Raw genomic sequence first — 19792 nt, 5'->3', positions numbered from 1 at the left:
TTATACAATTAAATGCAATATTTACAAACAAAGTTCAAATCAACAGCATTAATTTAGGGTGACTGATTGCATTCATTTGCACCTTGATTACTGCGTGCTGTGAGAATATGGTATGAACTTCCGGGGGTTTTCTGAGTCTGCCTTGCCCATGCTACCTCCATGCGATGATGACTCAATTCTACCACCACTTGTTTCTATCTGAACTTTTGTCTTGCACACTATGACGTCTTTTGGTGTCACTTGCTGGAACCAAGTATCCTGTCAGTCACTTATTAATTTGACCTCTGCCCTTTCTCATCGGTCCACAACAATAAAAGTGACATGCCATGGCTGCAGTACACTGGGAATGCAGATGCAAACTCAGGCGCTGAAACTGTCACAAGGTAACTAGAATGGATAATCTAGACTATGCTTTCATGAAACAACATTTAAAAGTCTCTTAGAGGACCCTCTCACAGCGAAGTATAAACTGATAATTATTAATGGTCAACAACTATCAATATTGCAGAATATTATGAGATCATGGGAAATATGTTGAGAAATAATACTTCATTAAAATGTTCATGATACATTGCTTAAAAAAGGAATATTATATCTATCATCTATGTATGTATGTATGTATGTATGTATGTATGTATGTATCTATCTATCTATCTATCTATCTATCTATCTATCTATCTATCTATCTATCGTGTATCTGATTATCTAATGAGAGATTCATCTAGAACAGACTGGAAGCACAGAGAACAAAAAGTTAACACAGTATTATACAGTATTATAAGTGATATATATTTCTTTTTGTGTTTCTCAATATTTTACAAACTTTCTACAATAAATACATATTTGTATTCTGATCAAAAGAAATCATTATTTTTTAAAAGCATTCTTACACAAAACATCTGAAAAAACTACTAGACTTAATAGCTTAGAGACAGGTCATATTGAGCAAGACAGCTCCTAAGTACTTGTTATTAGTTGTACACCCAGAGAAAACAGGGAGAACTGCTTGGTACAACTTGTTCTAACTGATGAGATGACCCACAATAGATGTCTTCCTGACAGTGGGGCAGTATTACCATCTTCCCACCTCCAAGGAGCTAACAGTATTGTTATTAATTCTTGACATGCTATACAATCTCCCTGAAGACAATGGAATTTACAATGAGACATGATTCTTTGAATCTGTTTGTTTTATTTTATTTTATTTTTTTGGACAAGGCACAAATTTTACATAAGTACTCTCTGCTTATACAGTCACTGTTCATCATTTAATTATATAGTTAATGCCAGGGATTACAATAGCAAACGCACAAAAATGTAATTATAGGATAAGTACCTGGTAATTTCTATTCTCTAAAGTGAAGATTGAATGTTAATTAGGTTTAAGCATATTATAGTAGGTGCAATTATCAGGTAATCTTTGGGAATGTGTACTTTTTGGATCAGCATTTATGAAGAAAATCCCATGCAGTTACTGAGAAATGTCATAAAAAGCTGCAGACCTTTGTGCACTGATAAAAGAAAGAATTAGAGAAGTTAATTCCTTATTGGTATCGCTGTATTCCCACTGCTCCCTTGTAATTCTGTCACTATGAATGCTCAATTATTCAATATTCCCAGCTACCTGGGACATTTGGAAAAGCTGTACGTGTGATGCATATCTAAGTACAAACGCCTGAAGAAGCCAAGTCCATCACACAGAACCTCTCTTCAGCAGTTTTTGCATTTCAACATGAAATCATAACGAAGTGTCCAGGTGGCAAAACTGTTTGCTCCAGCAGCTGCAGCACCGACTCAAGAATTCAAAAGCAGAAGCCCAACAGATCAACGGCTCCCCACACATTATCTCCGTAACATGCAATTTGTTTTCAACGGTAATTAGATATTTACAGAGAGAGATAATTAGGAAGAAGAGCTTAATGCTTTTTGTGGTTGTTGTTGTTTGCTGAGGATCTCCCGACAGCTAGGACCCACTACGAGAGGGACGAAGCTCTGACACCGTGGTCTGCAGCGGCCAGCTATGCAAATATTCTGCAGGGTGGAGTAAAACCATCCTGAATTCAAACCTTTCTGTAGTTAATTGGTGCATCGTATCTGCCATCCTTAGAAATCGGCCTGAATTCTGTCTATAAGTGCTTCATAAGCATGGATTACCAAAAGAAATATTAAGCCAGATATAAAGAGAGATGAGGCAAAATACAATCTCCCATCCTTTTTGGAATGGTGATGGCTGAAACAGCCATCCATAGGTGGGATCCGGATGGAAACTGATATTTTCTTTTGCTTATTTGTGATGGCTGGTTCCCTTTTCTCTTCGGCCTCAATGCTGCTGCTACCAGAGCTCATCTCTAAATGTGCTGTTTTCTCTGGAATTCTACTGACAGAATCAATCACCAGGTTCCTTCCTACGGGCAGTGGGCACCACGCTGTTGAGAAATGTACTTTTCCACGTCCAATGCAAATGCCCCTCCACAGGCTGAGTGCGGAGGGCACAGAAAGACCACATGTGCATCGGAAGGACATGGGCCACTTCTGAACAGCTCAGCAAGCTTTATCCCACCCCAGCAGATGGTCCAAACTTGGGACATTCACTCCCAAAGTCACAGTTCTCTACCAAAACCCTAGAAGGCTCCCTCTGCTCTCTCCTTCAAAGGCAACTACTAAACTGACTCCTGTCACCACTGATTGTCAAAAAAAAAAAAAAAAAAAAAAAAAAAAAAAAAAAAAAAAAAACTTTATATAAATGGAATTGCACAGTACATACTCTTGTCGCTGACTTTTGTTCGGCCTTACATGAGATTCATCGATGTTGTTGCATGTAGCAATAGTTTGATTATTCTACTGCTGTGTACTAGTCCTGCATATAAACATACTATACTTTTTTGTCCATTCTACTGTCGGTGGCTGTTTGGTTTGTTTCCAACTTTTAACTATTACAATTATGATGCTATAAACATTTTTGTTCAAGTCCTTGTCCTTTGGTATAAGGGCATGTGTCCTTGGGTTTAAGGACATATCCATTTCTGTTGGGTTTATACCTAAAGATATAAATGCCTGCTGACTCCGAACAGCTGAAACTCGCTCATTCATACGCATGAGAAGTTTGTTTTTCAAAAAGAAGAGAAGAAAGTTTTGTTGAGGAATGGGTCTGAGACGGAACGAGGAGCCTTGTGGGGAAAGACACGGCATCTATTTTCCCACGGGGACTTGTGAGCTGGGTGTGTCCCCTGTGCAGGAGGGGTCAAGATATACTTGCAAGGTTGCCATGGCTATGAAGAGAGGTGTCCAGGAGCAGAGGGTATGCTCCCACAATCCTCTGCAAAACTGAACCCAGGTCTGATGCCTTCGAGAATAAGAATTTGGGATTATCAAGAAGCTGCAGCCCTGGACAGTTACTGGCGTCTGATCCTGTGACAGACCATAGCAGTGGGGGGCATCTAAAGGCTTTATGGGCAGGGAACATGGACAAGGGACAGCTGGAACCAGAGGGTTCAAACAGAGCCAAAGTCACATGGTAACTGTAGCTCATTCCTTTGGGGACTTCCAGAAATAACTAGCAGCCTGTTGGGAGGCAGGGAGCACTAAGGCTCGCTGGCTGGCAATGGCTGAGGTGTCAGTAGACATCTAGCTAATTACAAAAACCAGCCGGCGTGCAAAGCGGTTAAGGCTATAGCAGTATGATGAGCAAACAGAGCCAGAGGGGAACAGAAGCCCTTCCGTTTGGAGATGAGGCCTGAGCGTCAGAAGACGAGGCTGGGCAAGTGAGGGCTGCCGAGCCGAGGAGTTTGAATTTTACCTTGTCAGAAATGGCTGGCCTTCAAAGATCTTTGCGTGAGAGAACAGGCTAAATGTGTTCGAGAAAGTTACCTGTAGCCGCAGTGTGGAGAGGACAGTGAGGGGCGGAAGCCATTCAGAAGGTCCTGGAGAAAGTGATGAGCACCATGCAAGGCAGGGGAAAAAGCACAAGAGACGTGGAGTCGGACGGACCTGAGCAGGTAGCACTCATTTAGGGCCAAAACATCAAAATCGTCTAAGCATCAGATTCCACGTTTACAAAATGGCGACAACGGATGAGAAAGACAACCCGCAATGGGTAAAAGATATAAATCCCTGGCTTTTTGAACTACAGAAACAGTCAGAGGCAGGATCGACACTAGTGTTTGACTAAATGGAAAGGATGAAGGAGGAGTCAGAAATGATTTGGCTCTTTTGGTTAGGCAGACGAGCGAGAACCCAGGACAGGAAAGAGCCGCAGAGTGGGAGAAAGCTACTGAGTTCAGGCCTCGGTGTGTCTGAGCATCCGAACATCTGGGCGCCTGCCCATCACTGTCCCGGCAGACTTGGAAGCAACCTTGGGGCGATGAGGATGGCTGTGCGAGCCTAGCACCCAGCACCGCAGGAGGGCGCCTGCAGAGGGGGCGAGTGTGGCCCAAAACCAGCTCGCACTCCGTGCCAGTCCATGAACCCTTCCCGCTCCACGGCCTTTCTACTCACCACAGGTTTCCTCTCGCCAGAGCCTGAGATGCCCCTGCTTTCTTCCTGACCCCAGACCCAGGCTGAGTTGGAACCCAGCGTCTCAGACCCTTGGGTCCTCCAGGAAGACGAGCCTTTTAGTCTGAGTTACATATCTACCTCCTGGGCTGACAGCACCGGCCAGTCTAAACAAAGCACTCTACCCGAGGTCCTGAGCAAGACGACTTTATCCTGAAATAATTTGGGTTGTCGGTTCGGCATATGAGATGCTTCACGTCTGACACAGTCTTTGCCGCATTTCCAAAGATGATCGGCATCATCTTTGCTATGTCAGCTTTTACCATCTGGTGAATTCTGAGTTCTAGTTCCTGAAAATTTTCCTGGCTCCTGAACCCAGCTTTTCCTGCTCCACTGTGACCCCGGGCTCCTCCATGCTGCTCTTTCAACTCGTTCCCACCCATCACCCACAACACAGCCCCGTCTGGGCTCCCTGATGCATCGGTGCCCATGAGTGAGCGCGACCTCAGTTTCAGGCTGAAAATGCTTTCCTTGAAGGCACTTGAATCACAATTTGGCCAGAATCTCTAGTGTTCCTTTCCACAGAAACATGTGATGATTATTATTTGATTATATTTTACCTACTATCTACTTCTCAAATGATTTAAAGCAGCTTAGTGATCAGTACTATTTTCAGTTTTAATTATCATAGTTAGGGTCTTCCCGAGTTAACCCTGTCCTCTATTCCATTCAAAGTTCCTAATTTCTGTCCTCACAATTCCTTTTACCCTATTTTACAACCTCACTGCTTTTGCATCCATATTTGGCTTACAAAGGTATCTGCCCTCTACCTCCAGAGGGCTAACCTCCAGAGGGCTAATCTAGCATCATGCTAAAAGCACTGACTTGACAGCCAGACGGGGTTCAAATCCTGACTCTATTACTTACTAGCTGTGTGATCTCGGGCAAATTGCTGTCTTAGCCTCCCGATCCAAAAATTTTCAGTAATAAGTTGGTTTCATCAGATAGGGCTGCTGCAAGTGTTTAAGCGAGTATATGAATGCATGCACATACACCTTTTTATCTGGCATAGAATGTTTCATATAGGTGATAGCCATTATAACGTTTCTCTTCCTTAAACTATTTTAAATGCCAAAGAACCCCATACTTTCGTCTTTTCTCATTCCTACCACTGGACTCTTTCAATCCTTCAATCAAACAATGAGGAGGTACAGGCTATGGCGTTGCTGGGCCAAGAAGCTTCTTTTTTTCCTTTTTAAATGCCTACAGCACCTGGTCTTCCTAGGTGGTCTCCCATTCAAGTACTAATCAGGCCCGACCCTGCTTAGCTTCTGAGATCAGATGAGATCGGGCACGTTCAGGGTGGCATGGCTGTAGACTAAAGAAGCTATCTGTATGTAGTACACATGTTTACACAGCATTGGGGGCACCAGTATTAACGCAATGGGTACTAACAAAACACATATATTATGCAGCAGAGAACAGAATCTTGAAACTACAGAGCCACAATACAATGTCAACTTGGACCTTCTTACTCTTGGTGTAAATGAAGTCCATCTCCAGGCCCCTCTAGGACAGGGAAAGAACAAAAGAAAATTGGTATAGAGTACGTGCCCCACCCACCTCCCCAGATTAATCTGTACCAACTGGAGACACGCTGATCTGATTATCTGCTACCCTGCTAGTTTACACCCCCTTTGCAGGTTCAAAACATTTGGCTAAGACGAGTGTGGGTGTGTACAGGTACCCTGAGGTTTTCTATAAGTTATCCACATTTACTTCTTTCTTACAATTTCTTATAGTTATCTATTTCCTGGGAGGAGCATCTTCCTAGTGGCATTCTCTCCTGTCTAAACCACAGTGATAAAGAGATCGTGTCTCTCATTGCAAACATCAAATTGTGGAGCACGAGGTTGGCTAGAAAGATCTGTGTCCTCGGTGTAATTGGCTGGTGAGCGAGCCAGCGGGATCTGAAACAGATTTAGCTGGGTTCCGCCATCATTCTGCACATCAGACCACAAGCAGAGTGGCTTTTAAACTAGGTCCACAGAGTCCTCAAGAGGTTTGGCAAGGAGATGGCGAGAAGGCAGAGGGCGGGTTTCTCGCCTTGCCTGTTTCTACCCGAGTGGCTCCACGTCCATCTGCTGGGATTGCTCCAAAGGCTCCATCTGCAGAAAGGATTCCGCGGCACCGTGGGATTTCTCTCGGACACTCCCACATCAGGGGCCAGCGTCCAAAAGGGTGCAGTCGGTGTTTACCCCACTTAGAGCCCATTGCCTAGCAAAGCGCTTAGAATTTTGTTTATACCCACTACATATTTTCGGGTAAACATATAAAGCAGTGAAATCCACGTATTAAGGGGAAAATATTGCCAAATCTGTAAAGGAATGAAACCAACATAGGGCATTTCTGTAGCTATGTGGTCGGCTGATATATTTAAAGTTTATTGTGGTGATATTGTTTATTGTTTATATTTACTAAGAGTTAAATATTCTTAAGCAATGCTTTTGTTCCCAAAGTCCAAATAAAATAGTCTCATCCAGGTAGTACTGTAGGGGAAATACTTGAATAGCAGTGTACCTTACAGACTAGTTGCCATTAATATACCTTGTTTCCTGACCCAACTGTCTATGTGGACAGAGACTCTGGATTGGGCCTACCTGACCTTCCACGTTCTGGAGAAACAGCTAACAAGGGATTTAGTATTTCCCAACAGATATTATTGATTTGAGCAAATTTATAGTCTTCCCACTCTGATTTTCCCAGTGGTCTCCAAGGATCTGACCAAACTCAGGGATATCTAGGTCTATACAGTCAGCTGTATTTCTAGCTGTGTATATTGGCTACAGGTCTCTTTTTTTGCAGGTTACATTCTGAAAAGGAGTGATTTCTTTATTCACATTAATAGCAAATAAAATGACTACCATTCTGCCTAAAGTGAAGTACAATGCAAGTAGCATTCTAACTTCAATCAGATAGATGCCTCCTTCTCAGTTTTGTTCTCATGCTCCTAAGAAAGCCGGAAAAGTATTTCATTCTATGGTAACAGCAGCTCAAAGCAGCTTTATTACAATATACCAGTTACTCATTTTAGTTTGCAATTGCTTATAAAGCACAAAAGTTGCATGGCTCTTGGCTTGGATCCATAAGGCAGAAAATTTACTGTATGTACTATGCTTCTAATTGTGTACTATGCCTTTTAAAGGGAAAATCATTCTAGATAAATTGTTTAGCTGAAATGCTAAAAATGTTTTAAACAGAAAAAATGTTTCCTTTCCCGAAACTGTCGGAACAGTTCTTTAATTAAAACATGGTGAGCTTATAGCTAAGAGAATGTTCAGAGAGCAGGAAGTTAGAATTCCGTTTACTAACCACTAAACAACACAAATTACCAAAAATGCTTTAAAATTATTATTTAATATATATTATCTTAGCAATTAATTATGTTTTTCACCGTCAAATCTCTGTAATTATGCAGTAATCATTGATTCATCAAACGTTAATTGAGCACACGCTGAATTCTATGTCTGAGTAAATTTACATAGTAACTCCATTACCCTCCCCCAATCTGAGGATTTCACTTCAGAGAGCCTAAAAGTGAGAAACACAATAAAAAAGGAGAAAAGTAAAAAGAGACCCCGACAAACCTCTGAAAGGCGAAGTAAATGTGGGTTAGAAAGTTTGTGCATTTTACTAGGTAGGTAGATATTTGCATGTTATTACCCAAATAAATATGAACCAAATAGAATAGCAAAAGATTTAGTGCTGTGTGAAGAAAGGGCATATATTGTTGGTCAAGTATTGAATTAAGCACGTTCTAGACATGAACTTGTTTTAGCCTTTCACTACTCCTAAGACACAGGTAGTGTTATTCTTATTTTACAAAATGAAAACCTGATGTTGAAAAGGCTAAGTGTCCTCCCAGGATAAAACACCTAGGGAGTGGTCCACATCCATCTGACACAAATCTGACATGGTGACCATTAAAGCACGTTGCCTTGGTCATTTAGCTTGTGCCTGTAGGTCCTGGCTGGGTAATATGAGGGCCTTACAGGTAGTGGTTCATTCACACTTACATTTGTCCCATTTTCACTTTGTATTCAAGAGTCTCAGTATTTGGTTTTCTACTTTGCTTTTCAATGTCGCTATGGCTGAATGCTGCCTTAAACCAAGGCCCCAGTCTTTAATGGTTGGCTTTATTCAGGCCCTGGACTCGGAGATTAAGCTCTCTGCAAGTGAACTCAAGTCTCTTAAAGATCAGATCTCAACCCATGCTGCCACAATTTTGCAATGCCAACGGCCAGCCCTCTGGCTCCCTGCAAATCACTGTCCTCATTTGTGCCCCGAAATCTCTTTCTTCCAGTCTTCGGCTGACCCTAGTTATCCTTCAGAGTTCCACAGTGATGTCTTTCACTCAGGAAGTCCATCTATAACCACTAAATCTAAAATGAAGAACCCTCTTTCATACCACCCTGCATTTTCCTTCACTGCAATTATCGTAATTTGTAATTAGGCACTTACATGTGTGATGACTTGTTGGATGCCTGTCTCCCACACCATACAGTAAACTTCAGTAGGGCAGGGACCACTCCTGTTTTGTTCCCTCTGAACTCACACTTAGTAAGTGCTCAGAGGATATAAAGGAAACGAATGGCCTACACAAAGCCCTTAGTCCACACTATGTGCCCCGTACACATCAGTAAAACTATTTCACAAACGAATGAACTTGATTTAGATGCTTAGATCTTCATCCTCGCTCCATGTTCCTTTTTGTTTCCGGGACCGATATCTTGGTTCAGAGGGATTTCTTTCAGAGTCTCTTTCTAGACTATTAGAAAAATTGACCCTGGCCTTGTTCTTCAATGTGAACCTCAGGATAACCTGATCCCAAAGCGCCATCTGACTGGCTAAGCCCTCTCCCTCCCCGAACTGGGTAATGACAATAAGTTTCAATTGCCTGGATGTTTTATTTATATAGATCACTCAATTTTTTAATGATGCCTTGCTTACTAAGATCTTTAGGTTAATTCCAACAGCTCGCTAATTTTATTCAACTGGAAAAGAGCTCTCAAATCAACTTATATTAAGAACTTTGCTATTAACATAAAAATCTCTTTAATGAGTTCACTGGTAGAGATGTATAATGCTGAGATGCACAAAAGATAAATGATTTATTAGTCAATTTAATTCAATTTTGTCAGCAAGTCCTATCAATTCCTACTTTGTAATAGCTTTCAAAATCATCAGATACTCTCTTTTTCTAGCACTGTCTGGGCCCTTACCTGCTAGGATAACTTTAATTTTTTTCCTGACTGGTCTTCCACTTCTAGTCTGAATCTCTTACAATTGAGCTGGCATAATGCAGCAAAGTTAATTTTCTTAAAACCCTCCATTTGTAGGTCGGTCCCTGCTCAACAACCCCTAATGGTTTCCCAGTTCCCATCAGATCAAATTCAAGTGCATCTTGGGAGTGAGGGCTTTTCTGCTGTCTTCTTTCTGCCTTAGCAACTCCCCAGTGACAAATCACTCGACTTTTTAACTCTTCTTTGTTCATGAATTCCTCCACTGACAATGACCTTCTCCTTTTATATTGTCTACCTAAGTCCTGCTCATCACTTGAAAATCTCAGGTTCTGCTGACTCCATTTAACTTTTAGTGTATTTGTCTGCTAGGGCTTCCATAACAAAATATTACAGACTGAGTGGCTTAAACAACAGAACACGGTTCTGGAGACTCGGAGTCCAAGATCAAGGTGCCATGTGTGGAAAGAGGCCTCCTGAGGCCTCTCTCCTCGGCTTGCAGAGGGCTGCCTTCCTCTGTGTTCTCACATAGACTTTTTTCTGTGTGCACAAACCCCCGGTGTCTCTTCCTTTTCTTATAAAGACAGCATCCCTATAGAATTAAGGCCCAACTTTTTGACTTCATTCAACATTAATTACCTCTTTAAAGGCCTTAACTCCAAATGCAGCCACATTGAGGCCTAGGGCTGAAACATATAAATTTTGGGAAACACAATTCATTCCATAACATTTAGCGAATTTTTTCTCTCATTTTCATCTTCTATAAAAATTTCACATATTATTTCTCATCTGCTTGAGATTATAGCTTCCCTCAGAAAAGTAAATATCTCAATTTTCTTCTCCATTCCTGAAGTTTGTGCATAACTAACATTAATTTCTTTCTTTAATAGTGCCCAGTACTGAAGAAATGCACTCTCAAGAAACACCTGTAAAGGTAAACAACATCTTCATTTCCCTAGTCAGTAATGGAGGGCAACCTAAAATAAGGCAGGGACCTGGTTACCACTAGGTTATGCTATCTGCTTTAATTAGTGATCTGGTTAGTGTGAGAACGGACACTTTGGTTGAGGGGTAGGGCAATCAGAGAGGTAATCTTCAAGCTGGAAGAACCCAGCCCACCACCTACAAGGTACCTCTGGCCTTGGACTCTGAAGTATAAGGAAGCCTCAAGGTAACCCCAAAACGTGGAGGGGGATCTCACAGACAGGCAGAAGAGGCAACAGATTTCCAGCAGGCTGTCAGAGAGACAGCAACCATATCTGAGAAGCATAGAGAGCTGTGCAGAAGATAGTGGGAAGATGGAGAAGGGAGTGGTGGTATTATCCTTAGACATTATCGTGCTGTCTCATGTTGGTTCTCCCAGACCTACTGCCCCCAGAAATTCCCACTACATCTTCAGATGTAGCCATTCCAGTAGTTATTTGTATCTGGGTTAAGATCCTTAACTGATCAATCAACGGAATTACTGAGAACCTTCTTGACAGAATTCTCAATGTCATTTTTCTTACCTGAACACTAAAATTAATTAAGTTATTAAGTAAAATGTTATGAGATAGTCTGTACGTATTCTGAAACCAGTCTTTGAATGAATGAATGACAAGTTGCCAGTATATTTTCCTCCGCCATTATGATTGAAAGTCAAAATATTTAGCTAATAGATAATCCACAGAATAGAACCCAGGCAAAAGCTTTGTGGCAACAAAGTGTTTTTTCTTTCTAGCTCAAGAGCCCTTACTCCTCCTTTCCTCAACCAAAAATTACCTTAAGGCACAGAATTTCAGACCTGAGTGAGTTAGGAAGCATTTTATAGGTGAACTAGAGTGGTCAAGAGAGAAAGGTCATAGCTCTTAAAGTCATAACGTATTGCACTTCTCACACTGAAAAGCAGCTTTTTCAGTCCTACTCAGATTCACCTTGGCTGAATTTAGTAGGGTATGAAATCCTCCCAGGAGACTCTTCTGCCTCATATTTGCTACTCTGGGGTCCATGTCCTGGTTCCTGGTCATCTTCGCCTTGGAAATAGCTTTCTATCATTGTGGCATTGCCGGTGATTTACAAAATCAGCTTCTCTGCCGACGGCACAGACAGAGCTGTATGTATGAAGGTCACGGACAAGCAAACAGGTAGATAGACAAAGGAGCATCTTTCTGAAACCGGCCACAGCGGCCTGTTGTTCTCAATTGATTATGCTCAGCTGTTGCACAGCTATTGTCTCCCATTTCAGGGTACTTATCTCACAATGAGAAAAACAATGAAAGGACTCTGTGAAATATGATAGGAAAGACCTCCTTAAATGGCCAATAAATAGCGCATATGGCTAGGTTTTAAGGGAGCACATCTATGCTGTAATCCTTGAAGATTCCCAGAAAATCTAGGCTTCCCAGAATTCTGACCTGATTTACATAAACAAATCAAGGAAATGTTGTATTCCTGGAGTCTTCATTATTCTTCTGACAAATGCTCAAAAAACTGGCAAACTGACGCATCTGCCTGATTTACACTTGCGCTTTCTCTGGAGCTCCTGCAGTCAGGATGTAACAGCATCTCCAGGAAACTGCAAATATTCACTTTATTTCAATTAGTTTTCTCCACACAGTCCACTGCCTCTTCAGCCAGCTCAGAAAACATGACTTTTAGCATTGCTTAAGCTGCTTGACTTATGAGATAAGCCCTGAACTCCTACCTAGTCATTCCTAGGAAGATTGGGTCCTTTGTGTCTTATCGGTTTACCTGCTGGTATTTATTGAACACCATTTGCGATGAGCCCTCACTTTTTTTGGTCTATTTGAATTTTTACTTGATAAAATTTATCTTTATCTTCTGATGAACACAATTCTTCCTCTGTGACCTAGAGTCAAAAAAAAAAATTTTTTTTTTTTTGAATAGCCTAGACTAAATACAAAGCTCAGAATTGAACAGTGCTCACTTTTGGATAAGACTTTTAAGCTGGCACAGTCCCTATTAGGCTTTTGAACTTTTAACAAGAGAAAGCACTGACATCTTTCTGTCAACATTTTCCTGAACCACAAATTGCTCATGCATTAGAAATTCTCGAGAAATGACATAAAAAAAGGCGATGAAGCAAATGTATTCTTGTAGTGTAGGTCTGCAAGTCAGGGTAATTTCAGAATACACCACATAAGCTGAAAAGATGGCAGATGCAAGAATTGGATTTAACCATAGATGATAACCCAATTTTCTCCATAGTGCTGTAACTCAATAAGTCTTTAATGGCTTCTTAGATAAACAGATGGATGTCATCAAAAGGCACAGGATGATAAATCTGATTGGTGTCTGAACAATTTGTACTGCTTTATCCCCCAAACAAGCAGCAAGAGAAAAATGGGAGAACTCACCCTTAAGCTCCAGCATGGGAGTTTAAATTATTTGATTAGAAACAGCTGAATTTTCCCAGTGGCATAATATTGAAAACAACCAGAATGGCGAAGTCCAGGAAGTGCAATATATCTTTTTAATTAGGGTTCTTCTTTTGAAGATTTATATTGCTTAGTTTAGCTGTGTTTATTCTTTAGTTGACTCAGTTTATTTTCATACAGATTTCTGAATATTCAATTAAAGCTCTTTGGAAGATTATGACTTTCAATTATCCATGATGGCCCAGAGTTTATAGACTCTCAAGTCCATGGCCACTTTCTGCTGGTCAAGCAGTTCCTGAATCTTTCGACAGTTCTTTACTTGAAAGCATTTTCATTTAGCGCACTGTTCACCAGGATCATTCAGTGGAATTAGATTTCAAACGGTTCATTGTTGGAAGTCCAATAAACATATATATATGTATGAATCTGACCAAGCTTTTCCAGGGCTAGAACTGTCGAATTCTAAACACACTGATAACCTCAGTGAGATCTGTCCAGGTGAATCCAGCAGAAAGGATATGGCTAAAAAAAATTTCTGAAATGAAATATACTTTTTGTTGTCATTGCCACTGATATATTTGGCTTGTGAGATTATGGGAAAGTTCTATGGTGTTTCAGTATTGATTTAAGAAATTCCTTGCCTCAGATAGAATAGCGGGCTAGATTTTCTAAATGTCTGATGATAAAGCATATTTGTGACTTTCACATTAAAGGAAAGAGTGTCAGATGGGACAGTAATGCTAATGATTTCTGTGTCTAGTATAAGATACTGTTTTCAAATAGTTCAGGAGATGGAAAAGTTTACGAAGCATGACTGTCAGAAAAACAAAATGAAACAAAACAAACAAACAAACAAAAACTTTTCAGGGACAGATCAGAATATCCTTGAGAATCTAGTTACATAAAAGCTTTACTTTTATCCACAGAGTCCAAGCCAATTGCTTTAAAATATTTTTATTATCCAATATTAGTTACTCTGTTGAAATTAATTCTTAGCAACTTAAAATAATAAAAATAGGAGTCTTATTTTGCACTTACTATGAGCCTGAGTACTAAGGAAAAAGTTCCTAGTGCCCTACATGTATTAACTCATTTACTCTTCGTGATAATTCTAAAGGAAAGAACTATTATCATCCTCAACTTAGAGATGAGAAAACTAAGGCACAGACATGTGAAGTAACCTGCCCAACTTCACATGACCATTAAATGGTAGAGCCAGGAATTAAAACTTGGGCAGTCTGGCTCCAGAGTCCACGCTCTTAACCATTTTAATGTTTTACTGTCTTTCATAAAAGCTTGATAGATGTATAAAGATGTTCATGATATCATCGGTGATCAAGTAGGGGTGGATGGGTTAGGCCCCACTGAACATGGGGATAATGATCTCTGTTTTGGGGTCTGGTTACTCAGTTGGGCAGGTTGGAGAGCTAGAGGAATGCTCCATCAGGAAGGGTCCCAGCTGCGCAGCACTCCCCTCAAAAGCTTTTAAGATGCAGGTGGAGCATAAATAATAATGCGCATGCCTTCAAATGCACTGGAGACATATTGGTAAACTTTTAGTGCCATTTTCTTCATGTGCTAATGGGTGACCTTGTCTTAACTGCAGAGGATTTCTCCTCCACTCTTCCTCTACCAGGCCTTCACTGACACTCCTGGTGTGCTGAATGCAGGGACCTGTCACTAGTCAAATAATCCCTTGGTTGTAGAATCTGACTGTTTCCCTATGTCCCATGGGCATTTTCATTAGGGAGGGGATGGGGTCTTAATTTATCTCAGTGGTTTTCATGACATTCAAAATGCCTCAGTTGGCTGAAAATAAATTGCTAAATTTTCCTGAAAAGCAACTTAATAGTATGTATTGAAAACCTAAAAAAAAAAGGTTTCTATCTCTCAGTTTCAGAACTAGTAGTACATCCTAAGGAAGTAATCAGAGACATGGACAAAAGTTTTGCATGAGAATCTTATCACAGCATGATTTACAACAATCTCCACCAGCAAAAAAAAAAAAAAAAAAAAAAAAGGGAAAATTAAAAAAAAGGACGAAGAAACAGGAGCAGTTTGGGAACAACATAAAGAGCTAAGAAGAGGAGACTAAGAAGTTTATGATACACCCATAAAATGCAATATATTATGCAGTCATTAAAATATTTCTGAAGAATTTTTAATGACACAGAGAAATACTGATTATGTGACATTCAGTGAAAAAGCAGAATACAGAACTTCATTTAAAAAATGATGCCACTTATATAACAAGAGAAAAATCTAAATATGTCTAAAGTCCTGAGAGGAAATCTGTCTTTTGTTGGTTATCTCTGTGTTGTAAAATTTTATGGTTTCTCTTTTCCCAATTTTCTAAAATTAAAAAAAAAGGGCATTAATTTTATAATCAGAAAACCAATCAATAAAACATAAATACCCATGAGCAAGAGGGAGAAGAACTGGTGGGCAGATGGGGGCACTGGGCAGCAGGAGAGGAAAGAGGTTCCCTTTTCCAAAAGAAGTATTTCGATCCCCCTGCAAGCTCCTCCACCTCCTCAGTCCTCAGGAGCCGCGTGTGGGGTTGTGTATTCACAAGTACACGTATGGATATAAACACCTGATTACCGATCTCATATAGCTCTTTCCCACAAAGTTGAGGATCACTGGCTACTTACTACAAATATAAACAGAGTCAAATCAACGCGATGCATGTTTTTTTAAGCAAACTACTCTGCCTCTGATAGTGCTCCCGCAATGGGGTCTTCAATTCTTTAGGCTGAAACTAAGCTGGGGTGTCCTTTTACACGCACCTTCACAGGCTTTTGTAATGCGTTACAGGTTGTCATGCTCACTGGCCCTTCCTCTTGACTTTCTGCTGAACACCAAGTCCCCATGCATGTCCCGGTTTCCATTCAGTGAGATAAAATGATATACGATGTGTGAAAACACGTGCTCAATCAAGGCCCATTCCCTTCCTCCCTCTGTCTTCACAGCTCAAATCCCTGTTTTGGAAAGAACATGACCCAAGAACCAAGATGAGCAGGATGCGGACATTTTGGGGGTGGAAGAAGAACATCATAAACAATGGCCTGGCGCTGGGGACATCAGACTCTGTACGAGAAACAGTGAACGTGCCGTTTCTGTGGCGTGAAGGCCCTGCAGGTGGTGAGAATGAAAAAGGTGGTTTGAGGCCAGATCCCAGAGACTCCTGTTCACATGAGAAAGATTCCAAATAGCGAAGCTACCGATCAGGTGAGTACAGATTTGTCACTAAGTATATTCGAGAGCACATACTGTGGGCTTTGGAAGCAATTCAAAAGAGGAAGCCAGGCCTTATTTTGAGCAATGTCAGCATGGTAGGAAACCAACTGGCCTGGGAGTTAGAAGACCTGGGGTCACGTGCTAGTTCTATCAATAGCCAACTGTATGACCTTGGGCAGACCGTACCCCTTCTTTAGGTCTTCTGTTTTTGTATATGAAAAATCAGAGGAACAAAATACAAGAACACATTCATTCATTCATTCATTCACTCATCGAGCTAAGTACTGAGGGCCTTTTGTGTCAGGCAGTGTTGGACGTAGAGGATGCTGTGATAAAGAAGGATGGTCCCTGCTTGCATGGAGCACGCAGTCTAGTTAGGGAGGCAGACAGGCAATTTTTCGTGTAATGAGTGGGTTAGGGAAAATGAGAGTTGACCAAATCGCCCCCATTATGAGATATGGAGGTCACCGGTGACCTCAGCAGAGAGATTTAATAGAGAAGTGGCTGTTGACGTCAGGTTACTGTGGGCTGGGGAGTAAATGAAGTTGATGATAATAGACATTGTACATGAAGGTCGGCTAGGAAGAAGCTGAATGAGAAGGAAGGGGCAGGAGCTGGATTCCTACGGCTGGAATAAGTCTATTTAACCATCCAAGGTAACAGCCTTGAAGGGGCACAGCAGCCAATTCAAAGTACAAGCTCCAGTATGTTTATACAAAAATCAATCACACACTAGTCACATTTCGAATACTAAAAGGAAATTAAGATCTGGAAATTATTATGATGAGAATCTGTGTAGTGTCAATCTATGGATATGTTTAAAAATATGAGATGGAAGCTACAAAGGATGGGGTGGGGGGCTGAGCAAGATGCACTCTAGCTGTCTGACCCTGTTATGCTAATGAAACTGAGATTGGAAGAGAGGAGAGGGACAGTTTAGGGAGAAAAAAAGCATACCAGGAACCTAACTAAGCAGCCTGCTAGGCTGCGGCTTCCAGTAAGCAGTCTTTGACCTTGTGTGGTACCATTCTTTAGCTACTAAAGACAGTGCAAATAAATGGAAGCTTCCTCTGACTGTATCACATTAAAGAGATGTTTATAATGCTTAAGCAGTTGGTTGCCTGAAATCCCTAGATGTGTTTTCAAAATAACATTAAAGCCAACAAGTAACAATAGGGGATTCTATTGTTCTAAGAAAATGTAACAGTGGAATTTAGTTTTATAAAACTGCTAACATTTAAACTAGAATTTCTGTTAATCTTTACATTACTGGTTCAACACTAATCATTTTTATAAAAGACAAATATGTTTCTAAAGGATTTTTTTTTAACTGTGTGATAATTTAAGGACTTCAGAAAGGCAGTTACATTAATCTTTGTAGGCAGAATTCAGAGTTACTATGGTAAAGGTTTAGATTTATTTTTTTCATTAGCATTTTATCGATTGGACAAATTAGTTTGAGCCAGCCCCAAATTCATAGGATTTCCTAAAACTGACATCTGTGCCTTTCTTAAGCTGCCGGTGGTGACACACAGGATGTAAATTGACCAATTACAGGACACAAGAGTGGATGTGCATCCTCAGCAGTGAAGCCTTGGGCTTGAATCTGACATGCTCTGGGACAAAAGATAAAATAACATTTCATCTCTGAATCGCTCTTTAAAAGCCCTGCTTTCTTTTTGCTCTTTGTTTTTTCAAATCATAACATAGTGCAAATTAAATGTAAGCTTAACATATTTCATGTAAGTGCCTTTTTTCCTTCTGAGTTTTCTATGCTATATTTAACAGTGACCTGTCAGAAAAACTTTAGAGTATGGGGATTAAAGGCATAAACTTTAGAGTCACACAAAAAAACTGGATTGAAATCCTAATTTTTTTTGTTATTAGCTCTCTAAATCATTGGCAAGTTTTTGAACTTCAAGCTTCCTAACTTGTAAAACACACATTGTAACTAAGTTATAGGATTATTACAAGATTAAATGAAAAAATATAAGAAAACAATTATGACAACTAACTCATAGTAAATATCCAGTAAATGACAGAGGTTTTTGTTTGTTGTTGGGATGTGTGTGTGTGTGTGTGTGTGTGTACGTGTGTGTCCGTTTGTCTGTGCTAATTTTGGACATATACTCAGCCTACTGAATATATTTTCTAAATTAAAAAAAGTCCATAATAGAAATGACATTTGCATTAAGAGTCCCACCCCCAATAGTGGATTAGTACATATCCATTTCAACAAAATTTACAGATATTTTTAATAGAAATAGCTTCTTAGTTTAATCATGGTCTTGAGGTGCTTACTTAAATTTTTTTTCAAATTTTTAACAAAAAATATAGTAATACATTATAAGTACAAATACTTCAGTAAGTATATTTCATCTTGTTTTAAGCTTTTATTAACGCTGCTCCTCAGAAGTCCGATGCTTTCTGATTTGCTCATCAAATAGGATTTAAAGTTCGAATGCAGAATTAGAGGGAAAAAATCCACACGATACTTAAAAGTTAGTATTTTAAGAACAAGATGTTCTAATGAGCAAAATAAAGCTGAACGTGCAGTTCAAGAATCAAGGGAAAAGTTCAAGAGGATAGCACGGGGACATCCACAAGATTTATTCATTTTCAGTGTCTCTGATAAATGCGTGAGTGGCCTGGCAGATGGGGCCTCCGAGACATCCACAATAGGGCAGCTCAGCCTATGGGTCACACGGACTCGCCTCTAAAATCAACTCTACAATTTGCTTGCTCTAATATCTTTGCAAGTAAAACAGTTTTTGCAAGTAAAATGACCTTTCTGTGGCTTGGATTTTTTTTTTTTTTTTTTTTTTTTTTTTTTAGCTGTAAAACAGGGATAATTTCCCCCATGGGTTGTAGGTAAGAAAATTAAATGGTTTAATAGATATATAAAGCACTTGGGATAGCGGCTGGACATGGCAGGTGTTCAGTAAATTGTGGCTATATTTAGGGTTATTTTGTTATGATAAGTTAAGAAATTAGAGTTTCATTTGTATGTGAACATGTCACATAATAATGGCTAACTAGATTTTCACCAAATTTGCAGGTATTTTGGGGATGGCATGATTTAATATAAACTACGTGGAATATACAAGGTTCACCTTGGAAATACTGAGGAAGAGCTCCAAAGAGTATGACAGCCATATTTTCAGGTAGCTGAAACGGAGGCGCAAAAAGCTCACGTGGCTGCCGAATCACAGAAAGAGAAAACAGTGATTTTAAAATTTGAGCCCCAAACTGAAAGTCACAAGGACAGGCACCCCAAATTGCAAGAGCAGGTTTATGACTCTGCTGCTTTGCATCTAGGCAACTCTGTGTAGCATTTTCTAGAGTGACAAGTAGCAATATTCCTGGCAATGAGTAATCATTCTC

At 40.2% G+C, this 19792-nt stretch overlaps 1 protein-coding gene and 1 non-coding gene across 11 annotated transcripts in view; both read right to left on the bottom strand.

The window, feature by feature from the left end:
• The window catches only part of ATRNL1 (attractin like 1), a 535879-nt gene that overhangs the window by 54308 nt on the left and 461779 nt on the right, over positions 1-19792 (bottom strand). For 4 of the 10 annotated variants that reach the window (XM_036222139.1, XM_036222142.1, XM_036222151.1 and 1 more), the window contains one exon: positions 15486-16303. The exons of the other annotated variants lie outside the window; for them this stretch is intronic. In XM_036222139.1, coding sequence (XP_036078032.1) covers positions 16101-16303 — 203 coding nt within the window. In that variant the 3' untranslated portion in view covers positions 15486-16100. Of the gene's footprint in view, positions 1-15485; positions 16304-19792 lie in introns of those variants that run through there. 10 annotated transcript variants of the gene reach the window in all.
• LOC118604346 lies at positions 5752-5870 on the bottom strand. Its single transcript, XR_004951681.1, has one exon. It is a non-coding gene; the product is annotated as a 5S ribosomal RNA (ribosomal RNA).

Source organism: Rousettus aegyptiacus, unplaced genomic scaffold (genome assembly GCF_014176215.1).
Source record: "Rousettus aegyptiacus isolate mRouAeg1 unplaced genomic scaffold, mRouAeg1.p scaffold_m13_p_6, whole genome shotgun sequence".
Taxonomy (NCBI): Eukaryota; Metazoa; Chordata; class Mammalia; order Chiroptera; family Pteropodidae; genus Rousettus; species Rousettus aegyptiacus.
Note: the sequence above shows the minus strand (reverse complement) of the source record. Positions and strands in the feature narration are given on the sequence as shown.